This window comes from Diuraphis noxia, unplaced genomic scaffold, assembly GCF_037042655.1.
Source record: "Diuraphis noxia isolate RWA-SAM2 unplaced genomic scaffold, SU_Dnox_SAM2 contig0003, whole genome shotgun sequence".
NCBI lineage: Eukaryota > Metazoa > Arthropoda > Insecta > Hemiptera > Aphididae > Diuraphis > Diuraphis noxia.
In genome coordinates this window covers 69,516,836-69,544,163 of record NW_028301713.1, presented here as the reverse complement: position 1 = coordinate 69,544,163, position 27,328 = coordinate 69,516,836, and the positions used below count along the sequence as shown (strand labels likewise).

Here is a 27,328-nt window from a genome sequence, read left to right as displayed (position 1 = left end):
ATGGAATATTTGAAAATTTTGGAACAATTTTATATTATACGAGGACATAAAATGTATACTGTAGTTATGCACGGCGTATATGTTTTCAAATATTTTTGCACATATTATATTATTATATTATGAAATATGAAATAGGTATGTACACCGGGTTGGTTAACGCACTTGTTATTTCATATTTGAGTGCATCCATGATGTACTATTATATAGTAATACTCTTGCAGTATAAGTGTTGAATGCAATGAGTATTGAGTATTGACAGTATTATGTAGGATTTGCGTGTTACTTGTGCACATAATTACGACTATAGCTGTGACCTGCAGCGATGAGTTTTAAATGTCAAACGCTGCAAACTGCAATCTTGCAAAGTGATTTTGGTTTTTGTACGTCATTACGACGTAAAGTACGAGCATACCAGGAACTACAAAACTATTCAACCATATTTCCCAAGAACCATAAAATATATAACTTAAGTTTGATGGTCATGAAAGGCAGCCACAGTCATAACGTCATCCATTGTTGAGTTGTGCGGTTTCACGATAGTGTAGATAGAGTAGACTGTAGATACCTATATATATATATATAAAATAAATTTAAAAGATATACTTCGACACACCGTCGTTATTGAGAAAGTTTCCTTATTTGTGCAGAATGTTTGTTGTAATGATAACACCCTGAACTTAAACTTATTTTAAAGTAAATGCTTGTAAACTGCAGTGTATATTTGTTTTTGTTCGTGCGAATACTTGTCATGTATAATTATTGTATTTTTCTAAGAAATCTAATTTTTTATGACATTATATTATTCAACTATTAAATTTAAAACTGCATACCTTTTTGAACATTTTAAATGTGTGTTTTTTATTATCAATTTAAATTTTAATTATCTATAGTAAAACATTTCATAGGGTATAACAATGTGTGCTCTATGAAATTTTTAAGTTTAAACATAGTTTTAATTGTTTTAAATAGCGAAATAAAATATCTAAGTATGAGTTCGTAAAAAAAAAAAATAATTAATTAAAAACTCAAAAAATGGACAAGATAATAAGTGTTTGTCGTATATCGCACAGTATACACTAATATGTACATCAGTAGGAGGTCGGTTATTTTTATATTTTATAATACCTACGTCTTTTCCGAAAGTTTTGCGAAAACGTTTTACGATTGCTTTTTTGTTTAGTGCTTTTTGTCGGTACGGATGGCGCGCGGGCAACGCATGTCAAATTAACCTTTCCATCCGGGGAGAGAGAATATACCGCGAGTATCCTTAGTAATAGTATAGTACCTTTATAATACTTTGTGCACACACACACACACACACACACGTTTATACATTCTATACACAATATGTGTGTGTATATATTATGGCGTTCCTGACGGACGAAATCCAATTTAATAATATTTTGACGACGGTATTTTTCTTCAGTATCATTTATATATTTATTCTTTTCCCCCTATCATTAGTATTATATACCGTCCGGCGGTTGACAACGCTCTGCACGCGGTAAAGCGTATTACCGTACAAAACGTTCGAATGGAAAAAGTTTGGAATTTCTCCGCGAGCGACAACGAGGACGACGACGAAATAAGAAGGGATAGTATTTTCAATTTCACGTTTACAATGGAGATCGTTTTTCGCGCCGCGGGCCACTTAAACGAACCGCATGTCGAGTTCCTGTCGCCCGCGTCACGGCCATTGTACGAACGGCGTTCGCGGAAGATCTATACTCGCGCGCCACGTCCACTGGCGGGTTCGAGGGTTTTGGTCAAAAGAGAGATTTTTTTGGGGAGGAGTGTGGTATTAAGGGGTTAGCGGACGCGCTCACCGGATTCCGTGCAGTCGCCTATTGTGCGTGCTAAGTGGAGTGGCGACGTCCCGCCGTCGTTTAAGGCGATTGGAAAATTTGTCAGAGCAAGCGCTTTTCTATACATATTACACTCTTTTGTTGTTGTATATATCTGTCGGCCCGTTGGCGCTGGTGCGTATATATAGCGATACACTAAATTCAGTAGAATCCTCTTGTCGACATTTTTTTTCGCCAAGTTTCTTATCTCGCGGCCGATTAATTTTATTGCAGTGGTCGAGCTTTTGACGTGTGTATATAAATATATATACACATAGTAGGTACAAAATAACGCTAAGATCAACTGTGTATACGAATAGCTATAGGTAGGCACTATTATGAGTTCGCCCATCACTTGGTATCGAAAAAATCGATTGGAAGTTGGTTTTATGACGGTCTATAAGAGTTTCGAAAGTATGCGTTTTTGATGGCCCTAAATACAATGTATTTATGTGCGTGTGGGTAAGCGTGTGCGAATACGTGTTGTCTGATGACTTTAGCAAGTGGAATATTTTAGGACGAACAACTACGGTGAATATATATTGAACTTTCTTTTTTTACTAGGGTAAAACACAACACTTTTCATCATGATAGCCATGTCAGAGATTCAATGTTTTTTTCATCGCTTAGAATGTTGCATTTACATAATACATGACTTTATTACACTTCTGTGGCTGTAGTGGTAAAAACGAGACTTCGCCTCTCTCATTTGTATGCGCATTATCGACAACCGATGACATAATTATGCTAATTAAAAAAAATGTATCTCAGTTTCAAATCGACAGTACAGATATTATACGGTATATGTATATCGATAAGTATTTTTTTTTTTGTTATATACATTGGGACCAGGACAACTTGTTCGCGCGCTTGTGTGACTTAACTTATATATTGTGTAAAACCGCAGCGTGCGAGTTCATTCGGGTGGTTTATTACGTAGTTTGGTGCGAAATAATAATTTTGAGAAAAAGAGCGAAATAGGTTTTTGTAAAACTGATGGGCAACGCCGTCGCCGCCGACATCGTGTGTGCGTGCCTCTGGGCCAAACGTAAGAAATTCGATTAAATCCCTCGGCGTTCGTCTCTCTCCCTCATCTACACCGAACGTTTCACCTTTTAGTATCCCCGCCAAACGTCGAAGCGGGGTGTAAAACGGCGTGTGGTACAAGTGATGGGGTGCGGGATGAGGGGACATCCCTAATTGTGTTTGACATAATTAATGTGCGCGCGACAGGTACGTAAACAAAACCACTCTACCCCCGGCTAGTTCGTACTTGTATGTACAAACACACACACACACACACACACACAGGCTTACCCACTCATATATATATATATATATATATGTGTGTGTATTCGTGTGTGTGTGTGTGTGTGTGTGTGTGTTAGTGTGGAACCCCAGCACCCTCTAGTCGTAGTCGTCGTAAATGCGCGCGAGTGCCCGCCGTATATGAAATAATAATTGAAAGCGAAAACATTCGTGTGTGTGTGTATAGTGTATATATACCTACGGAACCCAAACACTGTCGAACTCTGAAAATACTATATAGCAACGTTGTGTAGTGTGTTGTGTGCATACACGTTATCGTTTGCAATTTAACCGGCCAAATGAACCGTGTGCAAACGGGTGTTGTGTGTGTTTGGTATATATATGCATATTATATTACGTGTATGTTGTGTGTAGTAGTAGTAGTAGTAACCTTTGTCACCGTCGTGAAATAATATACGGCCGCTTGAAATGGAGGTACCTACGCGTATATTATTATTATTATTATACTCGACGAACAGTGTAATAATATATTCTATACATAATAATTATGTATTATATTATTATTATGTATCGTAACAATAATTCAATTACTACGATATATGACGCAAATACCGCGCGCGTTTTCTCGCACTACGACCGCGGTATAAGGCGGGAGGGGTGGTTTAGTGAGAAATGTACGATGTTTCGCAACGATAATAATAATTTAGTACCCACGTAGGTAGCACGTCGTCGTGATGTAGGTATGACGTGTATCGATCACGTCAAGACACGACGCTATCAAACGCGTATTGAAGCACCTCATGTAGTATACCCCGAGCGATCGCTGTGACGAGGTCGGTCGTAGCAGCTACATAATATGTTTATAAGTACTGTATGTCAGCAAACAATGTATGAACATTGTACGTGTATATATGTACCTATGTTATATATGCTCTAGTAATAATAATGACAATAGTAATATGTGGTTCGTGATTAATATATATACTAACATATAATATAATATGTGTTCTACTGCAGAAATAAGGGACGACGGCCGCGACGAGTATTTGGTAATATATTGTTAATACGACGCTTCATATAACATAATAAAATAGGTATACATGCGCACTGGGGCGTGCCGTTGACAAGGCGGCGATGGCTGTCAAAATTTGACTTTGATTTTTAGCAAACAACAAGCATGCATAATGGGAGGGGTGGCCCATATCGCTAAGGTATACTTATATATATATATATTATATATAGACAATGCTTCACACACGCAGAGGAAAAAATAATATATATGTATGTGTGTAATATGTCCTGAATAAACTATAGTATCGTAAACATGTATATACTATATATATACTATAATATTCATATACATAGACCTGTACCCCGGTGGTGGTAATACCTACGCCGTTGTTATATATTTAATATATTATATTATATTGATACCGCCTACGCGGCATTACTACGAGTGGCGACGGACGATCGTCAAAACACGTCGTCTTGTCATCGCTGGCACTGCAATATTATATTATATATTTGAAAAACATTCCTATTGTGACCACGTGTATCTACGTATGCAACTTGCCCGGCACTAATAACGTTTAAATTATAGAGGTTACCACGTGCTTCACAGTTCTTTTTTTCGTAATTTATTATTTCTCTCGCACCCTTTTTAAATATTTATAGTTCGAATAATGGTGTAGTGTTTCCCCTTTCGGTGTTCCTTGTCCATCTCTGATACACTTATACAATCGCGCGTACACACACACAAACGCACACGTACACATGCCCACACTCTTACGCACGCAAGCTCGCTTTTATTTTACGATTGTTTCTTCTTCGGTTTTTATTTTATTTATTTTCACGCCACCGCTCACCTCACGCGCAACAGTGGCAAAACTTCCATTCGTCGTATGGCGTCGTTTCTATTCCGAACGAAACCTCGCCGTCAACAGGTAGGGGGTGGAGGGTGGATTCGACGACGACGGTTATAATCATCGATCGCCTTTGGCAACAGTTTGTCGATTGTTGCTTTCGCGGCTCGTCGGTGTATTGTAAGTATACGATGTCATAGCGTAATGGCGTGCCAAGATAACCATAATAATAATAATGTTATGTTTATTGTAATAAACACGCGATAAGATTATTTTAAATATATTATACCTATAACGGTTTATAATAGTGTTGTCTTACCTGCAGTAGACATAATATTGATGTGATACATAGATAACTGTAAAAATATTATCGTTGGGTGCACAATGCACAAATAGTTAATGCATCTCTAGATTTGTAATGTGCAGCTGCAGCAGGTATAATATGTGTAATATTGTTTTTCAAATTCTGATTCGGTTTGCTACTCAAACATCCTGTAGATTTACTATAAACAATAAACCGAAATTTTCGTGGTTATATATATATACAGCTAAACAACACATTTTTAATTAAAAAAATAGTTGCATTCCATTCTGATAATCATTTCTTACAACTTTTTAGCGCAACGATGTGGTAAACTTTATTCTGTCAATCGTTTGTCAAAGTTGTCTATTAAATGATAAACTTACTTCCATATATATGATATATTAACATATCTATATATACTGAAAAATTGTGTATCATTTTTTCTCATACTGCGGCAGTTCGCCTATAGGCGCCGTATAGCCTATTCTCCTGTTATATTCTATACGTTCATCCTTTTACTATATATACATGAACCTTTACTGAATAATGCGTTTTTTCATTGTCATAGTGATTATTCGTGGTGGTCCACGTAGGCAGTTACCACTTCAATACTTACCGAGTAAACGAAAGTTTTATAAGTATATTCTTTGACTTTTGTGGGTACCTATATATAAAAACTATTGTAGTTGTTTTCGTCAATGTTCGTATAAGATGTTTGTTTTTTCACTCAAAAACTTTTTCTTCGGAAATTTCATCCAAGTACAATATGTGTGTACGTCAGCTAAATATTAAACGTTTTGTTTGTTGTTTTTAGTTTTCTCGAATTTATTTGCACTTCTCCCGATATCTATATTAGATAATTACGAATCTGGCCGCGATATTTCACAGGATATTGTAGACAATAATAATTACGTGATTATAGTGCTATAAAGGAATATTTCTGTTTATATACAGTGCATTTTTCGTGCGAATGGCAACATAGGTATTATATATACATTTATATATATATATATTTGATATAAGTTTAAAACACCTAAATATATTATGGTGCCATGCTTGCTATTTACCAACAACCTTTTCAAGTGTAGTATTAGGTTAATTTGACCTCGTGTCGTAGCGCAATGTTCATATCAAATATTTACACGTTTTGAAAATTGTTTCCCTTCGACGAACTGACTGCTTAATGTAGACACTATGATGTGTTTGTATGTATAGCATTAAACGTATAATCGGCTAATGCAGCTGCAGGGACTGTGAAAATAATGCGTTGAAAAAACTTCCGCAAGTAATGAATTTAAAAAGAACTTTTTTCATGTTTTACAAGAATGGCAATTAAAAACAGAATATTAATGAAATAAATGTTCAACAGGAAGAAAATTAAATGTTCATTTCGCGTTTAAATATAATTACAGTTATCTCCGACGTGTAGTTTTTACTATCAAAGTTTAATAAGCCGTGAATATTAAAAACGTGTCTACCACGCAGTAACACATGCACATGATCACAAATCACAATTGATTATATCAATTGATCAGACGTGCTTATATGTGAAATGTTCGTTTTGAGTAAATTATAAATCATTTGTGAATAATTGTTGTATATTGGTACATAAAATATAGGTACCTATCTGCAATAAAAAGTAGCGATAGTTAATCAGTAAAACACGTATATAAGTATACATACATATATATATATATATATATATATATCATATGTAATCTTCTTGCGTAGAATTTTGAAGGATATCCGGTGATAACTATAGTGCCCGAGTTATTCTAGTTTTAAATATTACATAGGTACATCACGCACTCGAAGGAAGGTTAGGTTAGCCACCGCTGTTGCCAGAATTCGAATACCGTAATCATTTGTATTGGCTGTCTAACTTACCCTATCATAGCCCACTCTCGTACATTTAATATTACCACAATATTATATATATATATATATATATATATACACGTGTGTATGTCTGTACACGGGTCACGATCCTCACATCAATCCGTTTTCCGTCACGTGCGTAAAACTTTCAGTCCACCTGTGGGGGCCACCGCGTGTTTAGCGTTCCCAAAAGTTTTCGTCGTCCGTAATTAAACCTCGCAACCGATAAACTCGCGGATGATCGGTGGACTTTGTCCACTTTATATCACTTGCCTTCCCCGTACACACACACACACAGATGTATATTTCCAGGTCGTCCCTTAAAGGTTAGTTTCGTTGATGATCCTCTTCATTACACCCTTATCATATGTCTCTATACTTGTATAATACTTGGCCGACGGGGTTGTGATCGCCGTCTTATGTATTTTGTATTATTTCACCGTTATTGTTATTGTTGTTGTTGTTGGGACCTAACGTATGATATTTTCTGGGATAATCTTTGAAAAAAAAAAAAGCAACAAACAATAACAAAGTACAACAATGTAAAACGGTCGTTTTTACTCCTAATTTAATATTTGCTTACGAACCACCGACGCGAAGTGAATTCTCTCGTTCACGTAATAATAGAGCTTCGGTCCTCTCGCTACCCAGCCTCGTAAAAACCCCATTAATGCTTTATATCGTAATGTAAACTCATTTTCGCAAAAACAAATGTTTACGCGTTAAATTAACCAAACCCGTCTGAATAGTTCATGTGCGGTACCTCTAAACAATAAACGCAATGCTTGTTGTTATCCGAACCGGCCCGGTGGAAAAAAATATTGGTAAATATGACTTTTGGCTATAAAGTGGAAATGTACATAACCCAGTTTCAGCGATCGTCGACCGATTAAATTCACTAAATTACTTTCTTTTAAATAATTTTTCCTACCGTAGGTACACACTTATACATGTATACATTTTCGAATTCGAATCATTTATCAACAACTAATACACATTTATATGATACATTATATACGATTATTAATAGTTTTTTTTATTCATATCGAAAAGCTCGTGCAGGAAGTCTGTCATGTTAAAACCTCGTTGCGATAACCCACGTACGCTATACATAATATTATGTAAATACTTGGTTTTTTCCTCCCAATTTTAAATTGGCGAAGAGAAAATCGTATTTTTTCTTCTCCTATTTAACGGCAGCTCATAAATAATAACTAGATATCGCGTGGAAGTATATGGGTATAATATTATGTGTAGTCTATGTGTTCTCAAAAAACAGCTAGCGTTCTCCTAATTCAATCTTTTTACTTTAACGGTTTGCCTTTTTTAACGCAACGCCGTTATACACCCTCACACGTATGTGATATTATATTATATTATTATTATATATGCGTATATTTTAGTTTCCTTTTTTCCACTCCGTGTATATTATATCCTACACGATACATAAACCTGCAGCTATATATATATACCACAGATACCTTTATCATATAGGTACTAGACTATCCGCGGGATTTGACGCGCGACTACGGGGTGACCCTCCTCGCCATACATGCATTTCACAGCACCCTTCCCCTCCCGCGTGTTTATATAATATCGCACCACTGAATCAATTTTCTTCACCGAAGGAGGATATAAGTCTGTGGAACGACGAACTCAACGGTGGACGTGGTTGTGGGAACCGGGAGGGGGCGCTCCGCGCGTACTCATTTGTGGCGGGTGAGAGAAGCTATATATAGTATATACTTGCGGATTTGTTAGCAAATTGGAAATGGATTTTGCTCTGAATCCCACGTTACCCACCCTATTACACCCCTCCTTATACGTATATGATATTATCTCTTGCCGTCATCAAGTACGACCTATTCACATAATATATATAAGTATATATTATTATTAAATAAGTATCAAATCGTAATCTTCGGTAGATATATAGTTTGTAGATGATGTATTTACCTACAGGTCTCTCTCTCTCTCTCTCTCTCTGTATGTGTATATATATAAATATGTTTGGGTGTGTGTGTGTGTAGTGTGCGTGTTCTATAATAGCGCAGGTCACCGTGGGATGATACAAAAAAATAACATTTAAATTTGAATAACGCTGCTGTTATATTAGGTATATGATATTATTCCATTTTCTGAGAACGGCGTATTAAAATCGTGACGATTTGTTTGAATCCGTACTTACGACGAAGCGATCTCGGCGTGTATACACATGAAGGGATCGGCTTTTATTTATATTTAGTTGTTTCTATACTTAACCAGTGTACTGTAGTAGCAGTGGTTGCTGTTGTAGTGGGCACTTTGTGTCATCGCGTTAAATCCCGTAAAACTCTTTCCCGAAAAAGCCGGTGAAAACTTTGTGGTATAGCGCGAAGAAAACTTCTGTTCCATTAAGCTTATCTGTCATGCGCGACGGCGGCGTGGACGGATTAATATTCGGCCTACAGCCGTGACGGCCCGCGCGTTTTCCTCCTCCGCGTAGCTATGTTATTATTTCGTCGCTCGTCACTACAGGCTATTCTTCCCGAGAGTTAAGAAAATATCTTCCGAGAACCAACTCATTTACTGCAGTGTGTAGACGACGTTTTTGCAGTGAAAAACGGATACCCACAGGAGGGAGGGGATATATGTGGAACGTTCAACGTAGTCAGTGGCGATGGCTAAACTTGATTCACCACTATACGTATATGATGAACGAGTGATAACAAGCACAGTTTCGTAGTCCATTCTATTTTACCAATTTGTCGGTCGGTGTACGGCTAGTCTTATTTTTAACAAGTTAATGTTATAACATATTATAACGTATAGGTACAAGTTCAAAGCGTCGAGGACGTGTGATGGAAGAATTAAGAACTTTGAATTATCGTGGCGTACGATGGGTGCTTATTACACCAGCGGTGTCAGTTTTAATACCAATGGTGGATATTCAATATTGTTATATATGTATTGTTTAGATTCAACGGAATAAATTGCCCAGAAATCCTACAGTTCTGGTTCACAACTTCTACCGTAGCATATAGTTTCAAATTTAATAATGCGTTATCTTCAGATAATCTACATGCAGTACAATGAGTGGTCTAGGGAGAACGCGACATAACGCTGCAATATTATATATGTATACGTCCGAACTAATCGCAGCGCGTAAATGAATTATTAATGACGCTCGCGTTTCCTTGTTAAGAATCCTATAAAAAAAAATAATAACAATTACAGTTGGGATAAGAAAAGTAATAAATAGTTATAGTCGGACGAAGGCGCTGCTGTGGTTACGCCAGAGCGGTTTTAAGACAATGGATGTGAATATAGCTACAACCTACATCAGTGGGCTAATTGCGTTTGTTTTTTATTGTAATTATTACAACGTCGTTCTAATCGTGTTTTTTTAATATATATTTCTATAAAAAATCATATCTGGGAAAATGTTTCTGATTGGCTCGTCACCGTGACTGTGAACATATTCTGATAGCTCTGTGTGAAAAAAATTATCGTTAAAGGGTTTCGCACGTTTTATGTAATAATTTTCGTCTGTTTTTGAGTAATTTTCAAACCGTTTATAATAATATAATATTATATGAACGCGATCGATGGCCAACGTTCAGGATTAACTGGTAGATAGTTTTTTTTTTCGTTATAAATAGAAAGTGTTACCTGTATACCAGCTTTATGTACCGCACATGTGTGAAATATCGATTTTTGTACCTATATGTTTTCTGCGACGGGATTTTTAATACGTTTACGAGATAGGGGAGAAAAATATCAATAGAGCATCACACAATAGTAGTGTGATAGTTATAGTGCGCAACCGGCGTTTGAGGGGAGGGGGAGGGTAATAAAACAAACTTTCGACTTCGGGTCGTGGAGAGAACCGCGAGTGTTTGGTGAGATGATAAACGACCCAGCTTTTGTGGTGAATTTTTCCGGTTGCTAAGACGTTTAGCTCATGCGGGGAAGGAGTGACCGTGTATGTATGCGTGTGTGTGTGTGTGTATGTATGTGTATTATATTGGTACGTGGATGAAGCGGAGGGAATTGTCCAAAAAGTTTTGTCACCTTTTGTCAAAACACCGCACTTACGGACAATAGAGGTCGATGATACATAAAATCTGAATAGAAAACGGAGAAAGATGCCTTGGTGACGACTATTTATCATGAATAAAAAGGAGAAAAAAAAGAAAAGAAACACTGCTGGGGTTACCTAACCTATACCCTATATCTACCTGCGTGGTACAAAACGTATTACATCGACATGGGTTTTTAGGGTCCACCATTTTCAGATACATCTCTTGAAATGTATGTATTATATTAATATACATATATATATACATAAAAAATAGTTAAAAGTATGATAATAATAAAATAGTTTCAAATGTGAAAACCAGACGCATACCTACTTTCATATATAAAAGCGATGCGCTGCAGGTATACCTGTTGTTGTTTGTAGTACGCATATATAGATCGATATATAGAAAGTACACTCTGGGGAAGAATATTTTCCCTAATAACTTTTATGGTGAACGGGTAGTCGGGGAGGGATGGGTTTAGCGAACGTTGCCGCACGTGTTGACGAAAAGAAGACACTTATATATATATATTTATAAATGGAAGAGGAAATTATTGGTATATATATATATGTATATAATATTACACGCGTGCCAGAAATGAATGATGTCGCTCCCTTTTATTATGTTCTGATAAAAATAATAGTAAAAAGTTTGTTTATTTATTTTTATTATTATTATGTTTGGTGAACGACGATGATGGAAAACCGCAAAGCAATTTTTGCTTCCGTTTATACTATCATCACGGGCGAAAGGTATACTGCAGTGTGTGTTGTTATACTGTACATGCCTTGGTAAAGTTGAAGGCGAGGGGATATGGATGGATCACGATTGAATGGATTTTATTTCACCGCAACTGCTCGATGCTTTTAGCGCGCTGAACAAACATGGTCTGAAGATCGGTTATTCCGATTAATGCGTCATCGACTGTACACGCGACGGCACGTCTCTGACTCTCTGTGACAAAATCTCTTACGTACTCGTTATATACCGTGTATCGACTCTCAGGGTAGGTATGAAACAAACCGAGAGAAAAATGAAAATGAAAAAACTCGAAATTTTTGATTACCTTTTCCGGGCATTATGGGTTTTACTTCCACGTGTGTTCGACTGCTCCGAATCAAGGCAAGATCTTACGATTATGTTTTTTTATACTATATAATGCTCGTGTTTGTTATATGTTTACGTATGAACAAAAAAGTTTCTTATTTGTCCGGAAACTACATTAGAAAATTGGATAGGAAAGAAACATAAGCGAAATATATTATTCTGTGTATATAAGAAAATAAGAAACGGATTCTTCTGTTTACACACACATCTTCATCTTCTAAGAGTATTCTATTCGATTTATATCGAAAATATTAATGTAAAAAAACATTATTTCCTCCATATCATTTCGTCCGGATGTAATCGAATATCAAATTGTTTGGTTTTTTTATGATTTCAAAACATCCGAAAATACGCTCGATACTAATGAATACTCGAGACGGATGTATACATATTAAATTATTATACAATTAACACGAAAATGAATCCAGACGGGTAAACAATGTTGTCTCAGATTACTTAAAAAATATCTTGTTTTAAACAGGGACAAACGTATATTTAAAACATTTTTTCTCGATTCATGAACCATCATTGTAGTTCGAGGCAATTGTATATAGGAACCTAAAGTGCTGCTACGGTCGCTTGCTTCGACACCGTAATTCGATAACGATGTGCTTTTCGCCTAGCGATATCAAACACTTTCCCATTTCCTCACTCCTTTCCGTGTCTCCGGCAAATTTAGATTCTCGGGAGTTATCCTTGAATATATGTGTTACGGAAAACTACCCTCTCCGAATCAATCTGGTCGCGGTAATGTATCATTCAGCTAGTCTCCCGAAAGCCCTCAGAGTACTCGCAAGTAGGAGGTCAAAATCATACCTGCACCACAGAATTAGCATTTCACCGTTTCAGAGTCTAATGAACTGGACCGACCGGTAGGACTTTCTCGCGCGCGCCTACGAATCCTTTGTTGATTATTACATTTTATAGTGCTGATATTTACATTTCAAAGGTACATTTTGACAGATTTGTTCTAATCAGTTTACTCGTTTGTTTTTACAGGCCTTTCTAGAAATGGCGGACGAGACATCGGCATCTGCCATGGTCACATACTTCACGACATGCACGGCTCAACTCAGGGGTCGCGCAGTGTTCATACAGTTCAGCAATCACAAGGAGTTAAAAACGGACCAAACTCATAGCAACGCCGTAAGTCTTTATAACAAAAATATTTTTAATGAAAACTTTTGTCGTCCAAGGATAAAAGTTTTCGTTATTATTATTTTTTTTTTCAGTAATCGAGTTTCTTAATTTTTAAACGAAAATGACTTGTGTTATACGTAATACGTTGTAGGTAAACTGTGAAAGTTATTAGGGTGTATTTAGGGCTCAAGAGTGAGAAAGGTGAAAAAATACTAGTGTTTTTAAAAACATATAAAATCTGTTTAAAACGATGTTTCAAATAAAATTTTCTAAACTAAAACATATTTAATTTACGCAAATTTGTTTTGATATTAGACTTCGTCGCTATTTCGATATTTTTCTTTTCTTACTAGTAATCACAATAATAATAAAAACGCTAAATTGAATATTGCAAAACAAATCAATTTTGACAAAATGTACATATATAACATTAACGAGCTTTTTCCATAAAAAAAAATTACAATTACATTGTATTATTGATAAAACCGCACTCACGATGATGAATATTTTACCTTCGAAAACTTAAATTATGTTTGCGGTGTTATTCGACGAGTAAATATCAATATAATTTCTGTTCGAACCGTTCAATCGACAAATGATCGAACTGTATTGTATTAAAATATTATCATTATATTTAATAGAGTGGGTACTTGTGTGTGTGTGTTGCGTGTGTAAAAATATTCAAATAATCTTATCGGTTTACAGAATTTCGCGACGTATGTATGTGCGTTTGTAATTTTTTTTAAATATATTACCTATAAATTTCAGTAATTATTGTACGGTCGAAACTTTTTTCCATTTAATATTCATATAATATGGTCAGAATATAATGACTAGTAAAAGCATATTAGCTAAAGTTCACAATTATTATTAATGATGGTAATATATACTAGCTTACCAGCATAACTCATTTCTTCAACGTTTTGGCGAAAAGTGAGACCTCAATACTCATCTCAGACTCTCCTCAGGGCATTCTCACCTATATGTACTTACGTATCACGGTATTCGCGGTAGTGGGTGGGTAAAATGTATTGCCATATGTATAATATTCTTTTGATATTTTTGTTTTTAATTTATTTGTTTAGCCTCGACATTAGGTTTTTTCTCACATATTATGCCTTAATGTTTAGTTGACATTATTTATTTTGATGGGTAATTATTTCCGTTAATATACACAATATAAATACGTTATGAGCAATAAAGTTGTTGAGCGAGCAACGACACATTATATAATAGAACGTACCGTTTGAGGAAACTGCAGGCTATATACACCGAGCCATAATAATACTATACGATTATAAATATACGTACACCTATATGTATACAGAGTGCGTAACATGAGATCGTTATAGAGATTTCTTTTAAATAGAGACTGTATATCTAAAGAGGGTTGCCAGTTGCTCGCTAAAAACTTTTAACGAGCTTATTACAAATTGAAACCGTTTTTTAACTCCTCTCCCCCACATCTACGCTTTTATAAACGAGTATAATATATATATATATATATATACATTCGCATTCCAACATTTATCCTTCCTCATCCGGACAGGGTTTGTATGTGTTTGTAGCTCTATGTATATACTTCCCCATGCCGCCGTATTATTAATTCCCCGTTTGTCGTCACCGCGTACACATCGCAGCACATACATGTACGACTCGTTGTATAACGGTGACATTGCTCCGAGCTCTAAGGCTCTAATAAAAACGTCCGACGGTAAAACGAACAAATATAATATAATGGCCATATACCATACTATACCATATGTAATATATATATATATATATCCACCGAAAATGTTTTCGTATATACGCTCTACTGTAGGGTCTGTTCACTCGTCGGATTTAGATTTTGCGGTGGCGTATCCGGTTTCGCCCAGAGTTCTTCCTGTTGCCGATATGGACCCGCCGCCCGCGGCCATCACCCTCGCCGCTGAAACTCGCCGGACGAAAATCGTCGGTGATTTATTAGCTCGTGTGGTTTCGTGATCGATAGCCTGTCGATAATGTAAAATATAATATACAAGCCCCGCGATAAATCTAGCTGCCAAAATAATAATATTATATGAATCGTGATCCTAATCTTATACGCCTATAGTGGAATAATAATAATGCCAATGACGAGAGTCGAACTACGACTGTAGGTATTAATAAGTATAATATTCAATGTAGTTATATAAAAATTCAAATTTTTAAATATTTTCTTAAGCGAAACGTATTATTTACTTTTTGAATTATGTATGCAGGTTTTATATCTAGAACGTAAAAACAAAAATATAATTTATTTCAATGACTGCAGTTAACTTATCTATACTTATATGATTTATCAAAATCGTTTAAGGGAACGCTACCCATACATTTGTATCTTTTACACACGCATGACATACCAAATTTTCGTTCACTAGTTCCAATAGTGTACCTACTGTTAATTTTTAGATAAGATTATTATCTGTGCACAATCGTTTGCTCTTATTAACATATTGATTTTCAAGCGTGATATGGACATTTCTAATTTTTATATTTCACATAGGTACCCATAATATTTTGTTTAAAAATGTGAATATCAGAAAATCACCCACTAACAACTCACTATTGATGCTAGTAAACGAAAATTTGTTATGTTCGTTTTCAAGATGGAAACAACAAACGTATGAGTAGAATCCTCTTGGTAAGAATTTGTTGTAACAAAAAATGTTCATCATTTACTTGGTACATAATTAATATAATAATATCAACACCCATCTACTCGCGTTTTTCGTGCGACCTTATTATATAAGCTTAACAAAAACAGGCGATATTAAATTTCATGTTTTTTAATTACGATCGTATATTATTAAATTATATATATATAGCGTTTCATCTCCCAATTCAGCTTTCTAGCTGGTGGTCGGTGCAGTGTGTATAATGTCAAAAGACGCGAAAACATCTCACCGGGACAGCATGTGCTTCGACAAATGACAATGGTTCCTGGTAAAGCGCGTATTTATTATATAGCCGGTAAAGTAGGTACCGGTTATACATATATTCTGCACTCGAGAGCGAAGGACGTCGAAACGGCGTTTTTTGAGTGCGAGATCAATTTGCGCTGTCACAGCCGCCGAGTCTGTCTGACTGTATATTATAATATGTACGTGCTTACCCGCGTGAAGCACTATGTGTGTGTGTGTGTGTGTGTGTGTGCTTATTGTATTTTCTTATCTGCGCGGAAGATTTTTAATGAAGAAGACGCTTCTGATGCTGTGCAATGCGCTACCTGCGTCTGGTGGTAACCCGAAACAAAACAAATAATCGCTGCTGCGGCGTGCGCACAGACACGCATGGGTATTTTATTATATTATTTTGTCGTCCGTGCTACCGCGGTTTATATATTATGTTGTGCGATTTACCACGATGTCGTCTGTTTCTCGTAAGGTTTATACAGATTTGGAGCGGCGGCGTTTATGTAGTCACGTCGTAGCCATGACATTATAATATTATTGTACTACATATATTATATTCTAGTCCTTAAGTGCGTATGATATTTATACTGTGTGTATGGCGGCGTTTCGTATAATAATCCCGGATTCGTCGATGCGTATACAAGCATGTATATATGCAGGATTCGTGACTATCTTGCAGTGCTCCTTTGCAAATTTTTGCATGATCGCATAATCGTATTGTCGTATAGTGTATAAGCTATTTTGTTTCCATACATTCAACCATTTTCAGCGTTAATGTATAATTTATACTTTCGACGTCTTAAAATTTCTTTTTGATCCTTCAGCCCAGCGCGTAACGATACTTTGTACGAACGTTACTCAACCGGAGCGAATATAATATTAAATATCATAAGAGTTCTTAATCGAGTTGTGGTAGTACTTTTTTCCCGCCCTTTGTGTTATGGTGTCTTATATCTTGTCAAGGACCTGAGTAAGTGATAATTGGTATAAAATATTGTGATCACACCTGATGTATGCAATTTAAATTAAATTAAAAAGGCCACTAAATATATTATACATCCATAAATGCTCAGTGCACTGAAACAATTTCGAGAAACTATTACTAACTACCCCTCCCCCCAACGTATTTACCCGTCAATTTAATACCAATAGGTGCGACTACAGGACTTCTCTTTCTTTTTCACGAGTTTGATGATCGTGTGACGTAAAACTTTTTAAACGATGATGTCCGCAAGACGACGCTTGTGTAGTGTTGTACCAAGCGCTGACGACGTATCGTAAACCGCACAAGGAGTAGGTACCTATAAATAATAACGACCGACGGAAATGATCCATATAACTCACCACGTCCGTCCGTTTGTGTTCAATCCGCGGTACAGGCTCGTATGATTTTCGCTGTACAAATTCCGATCTGGGATCCAATAACCGCGTGTTTACGGGCGGCCGTAAAATATTATACGCCGGCCGGGATACATTTTACGTCATAAAACCATGATAAATCCCTCTAGCGCCGGAGCCCTGCCGTAACGGTCGACGGCTGCAATAACGCGTTCGTGGTGGATAAACGTTTATTTAATACCGCACCCTTCTTAAGGTGGTAATAACGACATTGTTCCGTTCCCACCACGCGCCGGTCTGATATGTGTGCCCCGTCTTAAACCGATACGGTAGTTAACCCTGCACTAGTCCATTCCTTGCTAACGAATCTTCGGTGACCGAAGCCAACTCTGAGATAGATATTTATAATACATTATTATATCGGTAAGCAAACGTGCTTATATGTATCGTATAGATATATGGTACCTAATCTTTGCGGTCGATCGATTGATGAACAACGCCGCAAGGTTTGACGGCGAAAAAGAGAACGGATTTCGAGAACAAATTAAGAGGGAAAAAAGTATTCTCTTTGTTTTAACTTGATGGATTGAAATAAGAAACGTCTGTGACAAGTCCGTTCCGGAACCATTGATCTTTTTTGTTTTCTGCTTTTCAAAATTAATCTGGCGAGAAAAGGGTATAAAAAACAAGTAAGAGAGTGACAGAAAACATTAGATATATATGTAGGTATATAAATTATATATATGTACAATATATAGACTACGACGAGTCGGTGTGACAACGCGTGTGTTTCGGCGTAAATGGACGGAAACCGGAATCCGAACAGTCTTGTTGATGATGATGGTGGGGAGGATACCTGTCAGAGAAGTTTTTCGGCGATCGATAAGTGCGTGAGGGGGAAGGGGAAGACCCGTTGTAATATAATGGTCGTGTAAAGTTTTCGAACTTCCGTGGCGGCGATAACATCCCCGGATGAAAAATGGCGGCCGGAGGTGTATAGACGTAGACGACGATGATACAAAAGGGTTGTGCGAGCCAAAACGTATACATAAATACGTCGCAATCATTGTTTTCTTTTGGTTATATTGTGATTTTCGATACTTCGTTGAATATAAAATACTTTTAGATTGATTCCTATCGATTTTTGATTAATGTAAGTAATACTCTTTCGATATGGCCAACTTCATATGTACTCGTATGTATAAATATATATATAATTATTTTATAAACGTTCTCGAGTTTTTAGACTGCCCCGTGAGGTTAAGTGGTAGCAGCGGTAACAGGATACACTAAAACGCAGCCGTCGTCCTCGTGTGTGTTTTTGTGCGATGATACGATAGTGCTCTCAAAGAGGGATTCGACGAGAATGTCGTTTGGATTAATTGTGACGTACCCGGGTGGACAAGTTGAGTAATTACATATGGCGGTGGACGTTCGGTTGCGCGAGTGAGCGAAACTCGGTTTTACAAATCCCCCGTGTCCAGCTGGAGACGCGCACGGTAGAGCTGCTGACTAATGGTCGGTCACCCCTCACCACCAGTTGTCCGCTCCTCCAATGCGGCTTTCCATTTCACGAGTTTTCCCAAATAAAACTAAATGTTTACTAGTACCATTTGTTAACGTCCCACGTGATGTTTTAGTTTTAAGTTTTTTTTTCCATTCCCGTTTCGAACAGACTGAACCATCATCTTCTACCACCCGCCGTGCAGTGGCTTGAACGTATTATTGTCACCAACCCTTCCGGCCGCTGTCCGAAAATGAGTCGCATATCGCATGAAAAACAACACCCTCCTACCCCAGCCTCTTTCACTACCACACACCATAGATTTACATGCAACGCATATGCGAACAATTAACACATACCGTATGTATGGTTAATGTAAAAGCCGAGACTTACTCGCTGTGTGTTACAACACAATCCGTTTTGACGCCGATAAAATATTATACCTACATTGCCTGTCCGATTTGTCGTTAGTATCACGTCAGCTCCTCTTCTCGCCATCCCTATTAACTGCAGCCACCCTTTTGTATATTATTAATGGAAGGCCTAGATATATAATATATTAGTTACTCTCTACACCTCCCCCATTTCTTGAATCCTACCATTCTCCCTTCCACCCGTTTGAATATGAGCAATGTTAGTTGTCTTTCTACCGTTCATTTATCATATTGGTTTTAATTTATTTTCCAGAATGCATCGGCTCAAGCGGCACTACAAGCGGCCCAAGCTCTGGCTGGCCAGAGTGACGTACAAGGAGGTCCAAACACAGTGCTCCGAGTCATCGTTGAACACATGGTGTTTCCAATCAGTCTTGACGTCCTCTACGAGGTGAGTTTTCAGGGATTATACTTTTATACCAGTTGAATATAGATCGTTAATTTCTGAAGGTGACATATTTATCAGTCTAGCCAGGTTTACACTCAATGCAGTTATATATATATATTATTCATAAATGCGATATAATGAAACATTTTACAGAAATTATCAACTGTAAATTAGAATCACGGAAAATATTAACTTTTAATTACTATTTGTATATTCGTGTTCGTCATTTCCGCGGATATCAAATCAGAAAATACAAAATCACCGAACTACAGGTTGTAGATTTAACTCCAAGCGTTTGATTACATTCTTTTTTGACTTCGATTCCGATTGTTCATTTAACTTGCTGTATTTAATTCACGTATTTTGTCGAAGGTGTATTCTCGTCGTCGGAAGTAGCAACGTGTGTGCCTCTAAAATAATATAATGGTTTGTAGAACGTGTAAAAATATTCTTCAAACGAGCTGATTCGTTATCCTATACAAACATACAACGTATATGTAATATTATATGCATTTTCTACAGGAACGGTATAGGTACCTAAGTTCTGGCCCCATTGTGTTATCTATACCGAGTTGTATTTCCAATACAATCGTTTGTACATTGAAAACCAATTCCCTAAGGTTGTTTTATAGTATGCTCTTCGTACCAAATTCTCATTACTCTATATATTCGTGCCGTTACCGTGCGGGTATTGCTAGTTTGATACTGCTTTTCTCTACATTTTAAATTAAATAACAATTGCAGTATCGTGGTCTCCATGTTAATGCTGTTTATTATGATAAAACATGCGATTTAATTTATAATAAAGGAATTATGCTTATAATATAGGTAAGTGTGTTTCCAAACGGTCAGTTCTGGGCGAGTAGAATTATTTTGTTTTACTATTGTACGTAATATATTATGAGTTATGACGGTTATACGACAATGTCCTTCGTCGACTCCGTGAAACGTATGACAAAGTGCGTATTAAAAAGTTCACCGATTAAATTATAAGATATATATTTGTACATATGTATAGAGCGTAGGTTTTACATAATTTACGACATGGTGCAACTACAAAACAACTTTAATTTTACAGCGTTTATTTTTTTTTTATATATATAGTTTTTAAATAATCTAAAATATGAAACAAACAAACGATAACACTCGTGATATTCAAGTATATGAAATATTTGTAGTACTTTCGTTATAGTTCAAAAAATCCATTTACAACTTTTGGAACATATCCGCCGGTAATATTTATTTATTTACGTAGATATTGTTTTACTTGTCGGGAACTGCATAAAAGAACGTTTAATATTATGGAAGAGCTCTAATGCCCCTGAACTAATAAAAGTGATTTGCAATTTAGACGTAATATGACGCTATAATTAGTAGACCTAATACCTACTGTTGATGTATAAAACCTCTATAAGACTCACTACATTTCCGTATTGCTTGTAAAATTAATAACAATAACAATTTATTATATTATAAGTAATGATTACGTCGTTTCTAATTACCGCAACTCTCGTTTGGAGTTGGTCTTGTTGAGGTGATTGGTGAAATCTTGAGCCTTAGATTTTTCTACTTCAGTGGCAAAACAAGATAGTTGATCAGAAGAAGCAATCGCTCATGTGCCCCCGGAGATATAAAATTGTTGTTATAGTTCTATACCTATTATTGTTTTAAAAACACACTGCATCTACACATATTGTGTATCTAATATAATATAGGTAATGACGTATTATTAACCATATATTTCGCCGGCAAAGCAGACGCGGTAGAACATTAAAAACCGTGAAGGCCATCTTAACAGTTGATAATAAAAAATGTGTTTACTAAAATATGTCTTTTAACTAGGTAGGTAATTGCGATTGTCAACCAATGTATGTACATGATAGGCGAAGAGATATGAAATTCTCTGAAATTTTCTTGTCTAAAGTCTAATACTCGAAATTAAGCCACTGATCTTTCGTGACGCCACTCACTCCAAGTCTGGACTAGCCGAGCGTATCGTAAAACGGAACACGCACACGTTCGCATTCTGGCCATCGACTGCGATCCATCCATCCTCCGCCGTCGTCGTTTACCCCCGCGGCGTAAATTTAATTACGTTTTCACATTAAACCTCCGCCGCTGCCACTACCGGATGGTTTGGATAGCTTGCATATACATATAAACGTGCGTGCAGGCATCCAAGTCGGAAGTTTCTGTGGTTTTATACATATATATTTATTTATTACGCTCTCAACCCTCGGGCGTCACGTTTTCATGTACATCTGTGAAACGTGGTGTATTTTTATCCGTACACGAACACGCGACCGACCACCACTGAGTAAGTATAATCCACACCCCCGAAGTCCTGGCTCCGCGACAACCACCCCGGGGCCGCGATGGTCTTATTGCAACCACACGCAACGCTTTATACACACCTAAAGGTTTTTTCATCTACTAGCAAACGTATTGTTTTAATTCCCGCTTGCTACTTATTTAAAGTTTCAAATAATTACACTATACCTGCAATGATTAAATTAAATGTATGTTTTTAATGTTATAATAGTAATATGATTTCATTACTCTTTAAGAGGAAAAAACCTATAAATTGAGGTTTTTTTATCCATCATATTTAAATTTTAAATATTAAATTATTAATTATTACCTTTATAAATATAATGTTATTTACAAATATGCCATTCTTATTATCATCTAGTACCAAAATAAATACGTATAGTAAAATTTTTTTTAAAGAAAAAAACGCATTTAAAGTTGAACTGTAAAAAAATGCTATCTAACAATTTACTTATAATTTTATATTTGTCATAAACCAAAACAAAAAGGATTAAAACAATATCTAATGATAAATAAATTACTGTCTATCCAATAATGTCACTATAGTAACATATTAACACATAAACATGAAAAATCAGAATTATATGTGGAAAAAATTGTCTTTTAAAATATGTCGCAATGCTGTACTCGTTTGACATAACAATTAGTTGGACCTTTGGTTAATATGACAGAATTATTCACCAACAATTATTGGTCTCCGACGAAAATTAGATTAGCATATTTTTTTAAGAAATTTCATAATTTTATAATGATGATTTAAAAAAAAATGGTTATAGGTAGAATATATAGATTACAAGTTAGTTACAGTTATTGGTGTTTTCGGTATTACAACGATTTACATAGTAATTTATGCGCGTGCGCAGGTATTTGAAGAGGCAGCACTTTTTATAAAACAATATTCGCTTTACTCGCCACTCCATTCCGTCCTCATTCGATTGTTGTGCGTAAAGTCAAGTCAAAAGTTTGTGTGTACGACTACGATGGTTATTTTTTTTTTTATTATTCTTTTTTCGTATTCTATATCCAATTAAAAATAATTAAAGCAAACATTTACACAACGTTGTTGCGACGAGAAAATTATTATTTTTTTTTATATAATTTATTTCCCGTTTAATAGCAATTGTATGTTCGTATATAGTCGGTCAGTGTGCTGTACTACACGACCTATTTTTTTCTCACTTGGCATACGATCGGACTTTAGGATACTCATACACACAGTTTATCCTTTCCCTAAATAAAATCAGATAAATATTTTATTACAACTCGTAGTGACGAATAAATACAAAATATACGAATTAACGACGGCGCGACATTATAATATTTTTTGTGCAATAATAATATTCCATGAGTAGGTATTTACATTATTTTTAATGTCGGTCGGTCTGTTATGACATTAATTTTGTTATTCGTCTTAACGATATATAACCTCGTTAACAGACGTGCAATGTAGTTTTAAAAATATACACATTTTTTGCTCTCCCGGGTGTAGCGTAGTAGTTTTGTTTTTAGATCCCAAGCGAGGATGAAAAATTTTTTCTTATACGATAACCCTTTTTTCTCGGTTTTTATTTTTATTCCCACGAGAATACCGTCTCGGTACTGGGCGGTGAACGAGCTCTAAAAGTTTCCATCCGCATCGTTTTTCGACAACAGATAAAAGTCATCGAACAGTTCCATTTTTTTTTTTCAATTTTCTTAATAGTTTTGCTTTCGTGAAAAAAAACTACCTTGTGCGATCCTCAAAAAATATCGAATACGACTCGCGGCGAGTCCGTCCAGCTTTTGTGTATTTTATTTCTGTTTTTTTTCCATCCGTATCGATTGGTGCGGGACATCGAACGTCGACATTCGGTGTTTATATTACCAATTAAAATACTACATATTTATTCTATACTGAACGATTATAATTAAAATTTGAATTAATTCTTTTGATCTCATTTCAACGTACACACACACGCGCGCGTATGTGCGGGTGTGTGGGTGCTTATAGTACAGGAGAGACGTATTTCTCTCGACAAACATTAAATATATAATTATAGATAGTTTATTATGTCGTTTTGTCCCTGTTTACTTGAAACTTCCCGCCGTAGGTAACCGGGGGTAACTGCAGCAGCAAAACGCGCACAAATACTAAGTGAATTATGTACATTGTGTAGGTAGGTACAAGTATATTATATTGCATATTACATTATAATATGACCGTATAATGTACCCAAAGTATGTTTTCAGTATATATGTATATATAGCATGCAAATATAGGGGCAGTACTACAATCGTTTCGATCATCGGACCCAGGTCGTTGTATTTCGATCCGTTCGGTATTCGAGTATACGTATACTACACTGCACAGCTAAACCCTTTTAGTGTATACATGTATGTTTTATTTAAATGTTTGTTTATTGTCCGGTTGGCGATCCCGGTGCAGGAAAATTAGTGCAAAAAGTTTTCGTGAACATAACGAGACGTTTATCCCGCAAGCCACGCACATGTACATAGTATTATACTATTATATCACACTAATTCGCGGTTATAATGAAGACTTTGGCGACGATAAATCCAAACTAGTTTGTATCCATCATGCTGTTGATTTTGATATAAGGCTGTAATTATATCGAATCGCGTACTCGCACTCCAATGCCATTTCGCGTACCCAATCGAAATTTGTATTCATGTTAAAATGCTATCGGCAAAAATAATTAAATCAAATTATTATTGAAATCATCGTTTGAAACACAAAAACATTTAAAGTCAAATTTGAATAATAACAATATTAGAATAAAATATGTTAAAAAATACTCAAAGCCTATATAATAATATTATATTGTTAGATTAATAATTTTCCAGGAATTTCAGGAAATTTATAACGCAAAATTCAGACCTCCCGCCGCATTGTTGATTTTACTATATATAAGTGTTTCGGTCTAATGCACTGTCGTCTGTCAGTTACACCGCCAAACTCATCATTGATGTTGCAATTTTGTATTATATTGAACTATTACCTATAATATTATGTATACGTTAAAAAAATTCATTATCTGGGTGCCCATGATGGTGACAAGTGCATATTTCATCATATTATTTAACTACGGTTTTCGACATATCATTTGATTTCTTCCAATTATTGACGTGAGTGCAATAATCGCGATCCCCTGCAATTCGCTCTCGCGAATTATTTCCATATTTCATTATTGTGTATATACATTATACCTATTATTAAAGGTATAATACCTTTATATATAGTTATGATATTTATAAATTTCTATGATATTCATAGAAATAAACACACGCGCGTTTCAAAATTAATAATTACACTTCAAATTGTTTTATTTTCCGCACAACACCACGTGTTCATAAAATAAATAGATAGGTAGGTACTATACTGCTTTCCAAAATGATTATTTCAAAGGTAAATACTCATTTTTCTCGAAAAGTATCAATGTTTTGAAATATATTTTTTTGCAGAATTTGAAATCATTACAAAACACATTAATAATATACATAGAAATTCATCAACTTGTTTGTGTCGCTACATATAGGTATATGATATATTTTAAATCTATACTGCAAAAACGTTTTGATTGCATTAAAAATATTTACACATCCTTGCAATCCTAATCGATACATTCGTATTCATTCTTATAGTCGTACAATTATTTAACGAAAACACTACACGCACATATGCTTCCTAAAAATATATGGATATTTGAGTGATATACATATGTATATATATGCATTATTATTATTATTATTAACTTATAAATAAATAAACGCTATTTCTATTATTATATTATTGAAGATCAGTTTCGTCTTCATTAAACGTGTTTTCATTTATTATACATCGTCGAAGTACACGTCTAACATAATAAATTAAATCTGAAACGCAACGATTTAATGTCAATATACCAATATTTTATTCCGTATTATTATTATCATTCTTAACTGCATATAAATACCTCCATTGTATAATAAAAAATATTACAATTATTATTATATTATAAACCTTATGATTTTCAAAGTCAATGATACTTAGCAATAGCAATAAAAAAATTCCACCCCCACCTACACCGGTGTTGGTGATGCTGTGATATACCTTCAAATGATAATGAACACTCAAATATTGCATTGAAATGTTTTTCACGAAGAAAAAGTAGGTAAATGGGTGGGTGGGTAAGCAATGCCCCTACCTTTTTATATAAATATATATCATATACGCGTTGTAAAGGGAAAATATATTTAAGATAAAAATTATTTTACGATAATAATGCATTAATGCGCACCGTCGAGCGAAAGATGGAACATTCTTTTCAGGAATGTTTAGAAATAGAAAATCTATATGTGCACACATACCTTACCCCCTCCCCTTTTTTGCCACACCACGTTGTATAATCTCACCCGTTGACGTTGTCGTTGTAATAATAATAATAAGACCGCAGAAAATATTACACTCCAAGCACATCACTATTATGGATTTGACGGGAGGAAGAGAGCTGTTTCCGCGTACTTCGATAACATTACATAATAATTTATGTATATAAGCGTATATATTATTATAGTTGTTTATATGTGCATTATAATCGTATATCAAATTAGCGCCAAGTCTTTCCCTGCTCGGGTCACCGGACTGGGGTGAAATTCATGGTTATGTGGTGGTAGTGGGGGGGGGGGGGCAAAAGTCTGGAGCGCTTGTGTATATATGTACTTTGGGGGGTTTTGGAGATTATCCCTTTATATACGTATAATACACGCGTGTCCATGTATATAAATTTGGTATATAGAGACATTATATATGTACTGCTGTTGCACGTGCGTATATAGGTGAGATAATGTTCTATACACACACGATGCATCACGAGCGGTGGCGGTGGCGAACGAGTTAATAAATTTAGCGACTAGCGCGGGAGAAGGTACCACCCCGTGATGTTTTCTCGA

General features: G+C 35.7%; 1 protein-coding gene across 8 annotated transcripts in view; it reads left to right on the top strand.

Annotated features, from left to right (window-relative positions):
- The window catches only part of heph (polypyrimidine tract-binding protein 1 heph), a 200,899-nt gene that overhangs the window by 141,076 nt on the left and 32,495 nt on the right, over positions 1-27,328 (top strand). For all 8 annotated transcript variants that reach the window (XM_089222004.1, XM_089222010.1, XM_089222008.1 and 5 more), the window contains 2 exons: positions 13,328-13,474; positions 19,934-20,071. In XM_089222004.1, the coding sequence (XP_089078130.1) occupies positions 13,328-13,474; positions 19,934-20,071 (285 nt within the window). The remainder of the gene's footprint in view (positions 1-13,327; positions 13,475-19,933; positions 20,072-27,328) is intronic.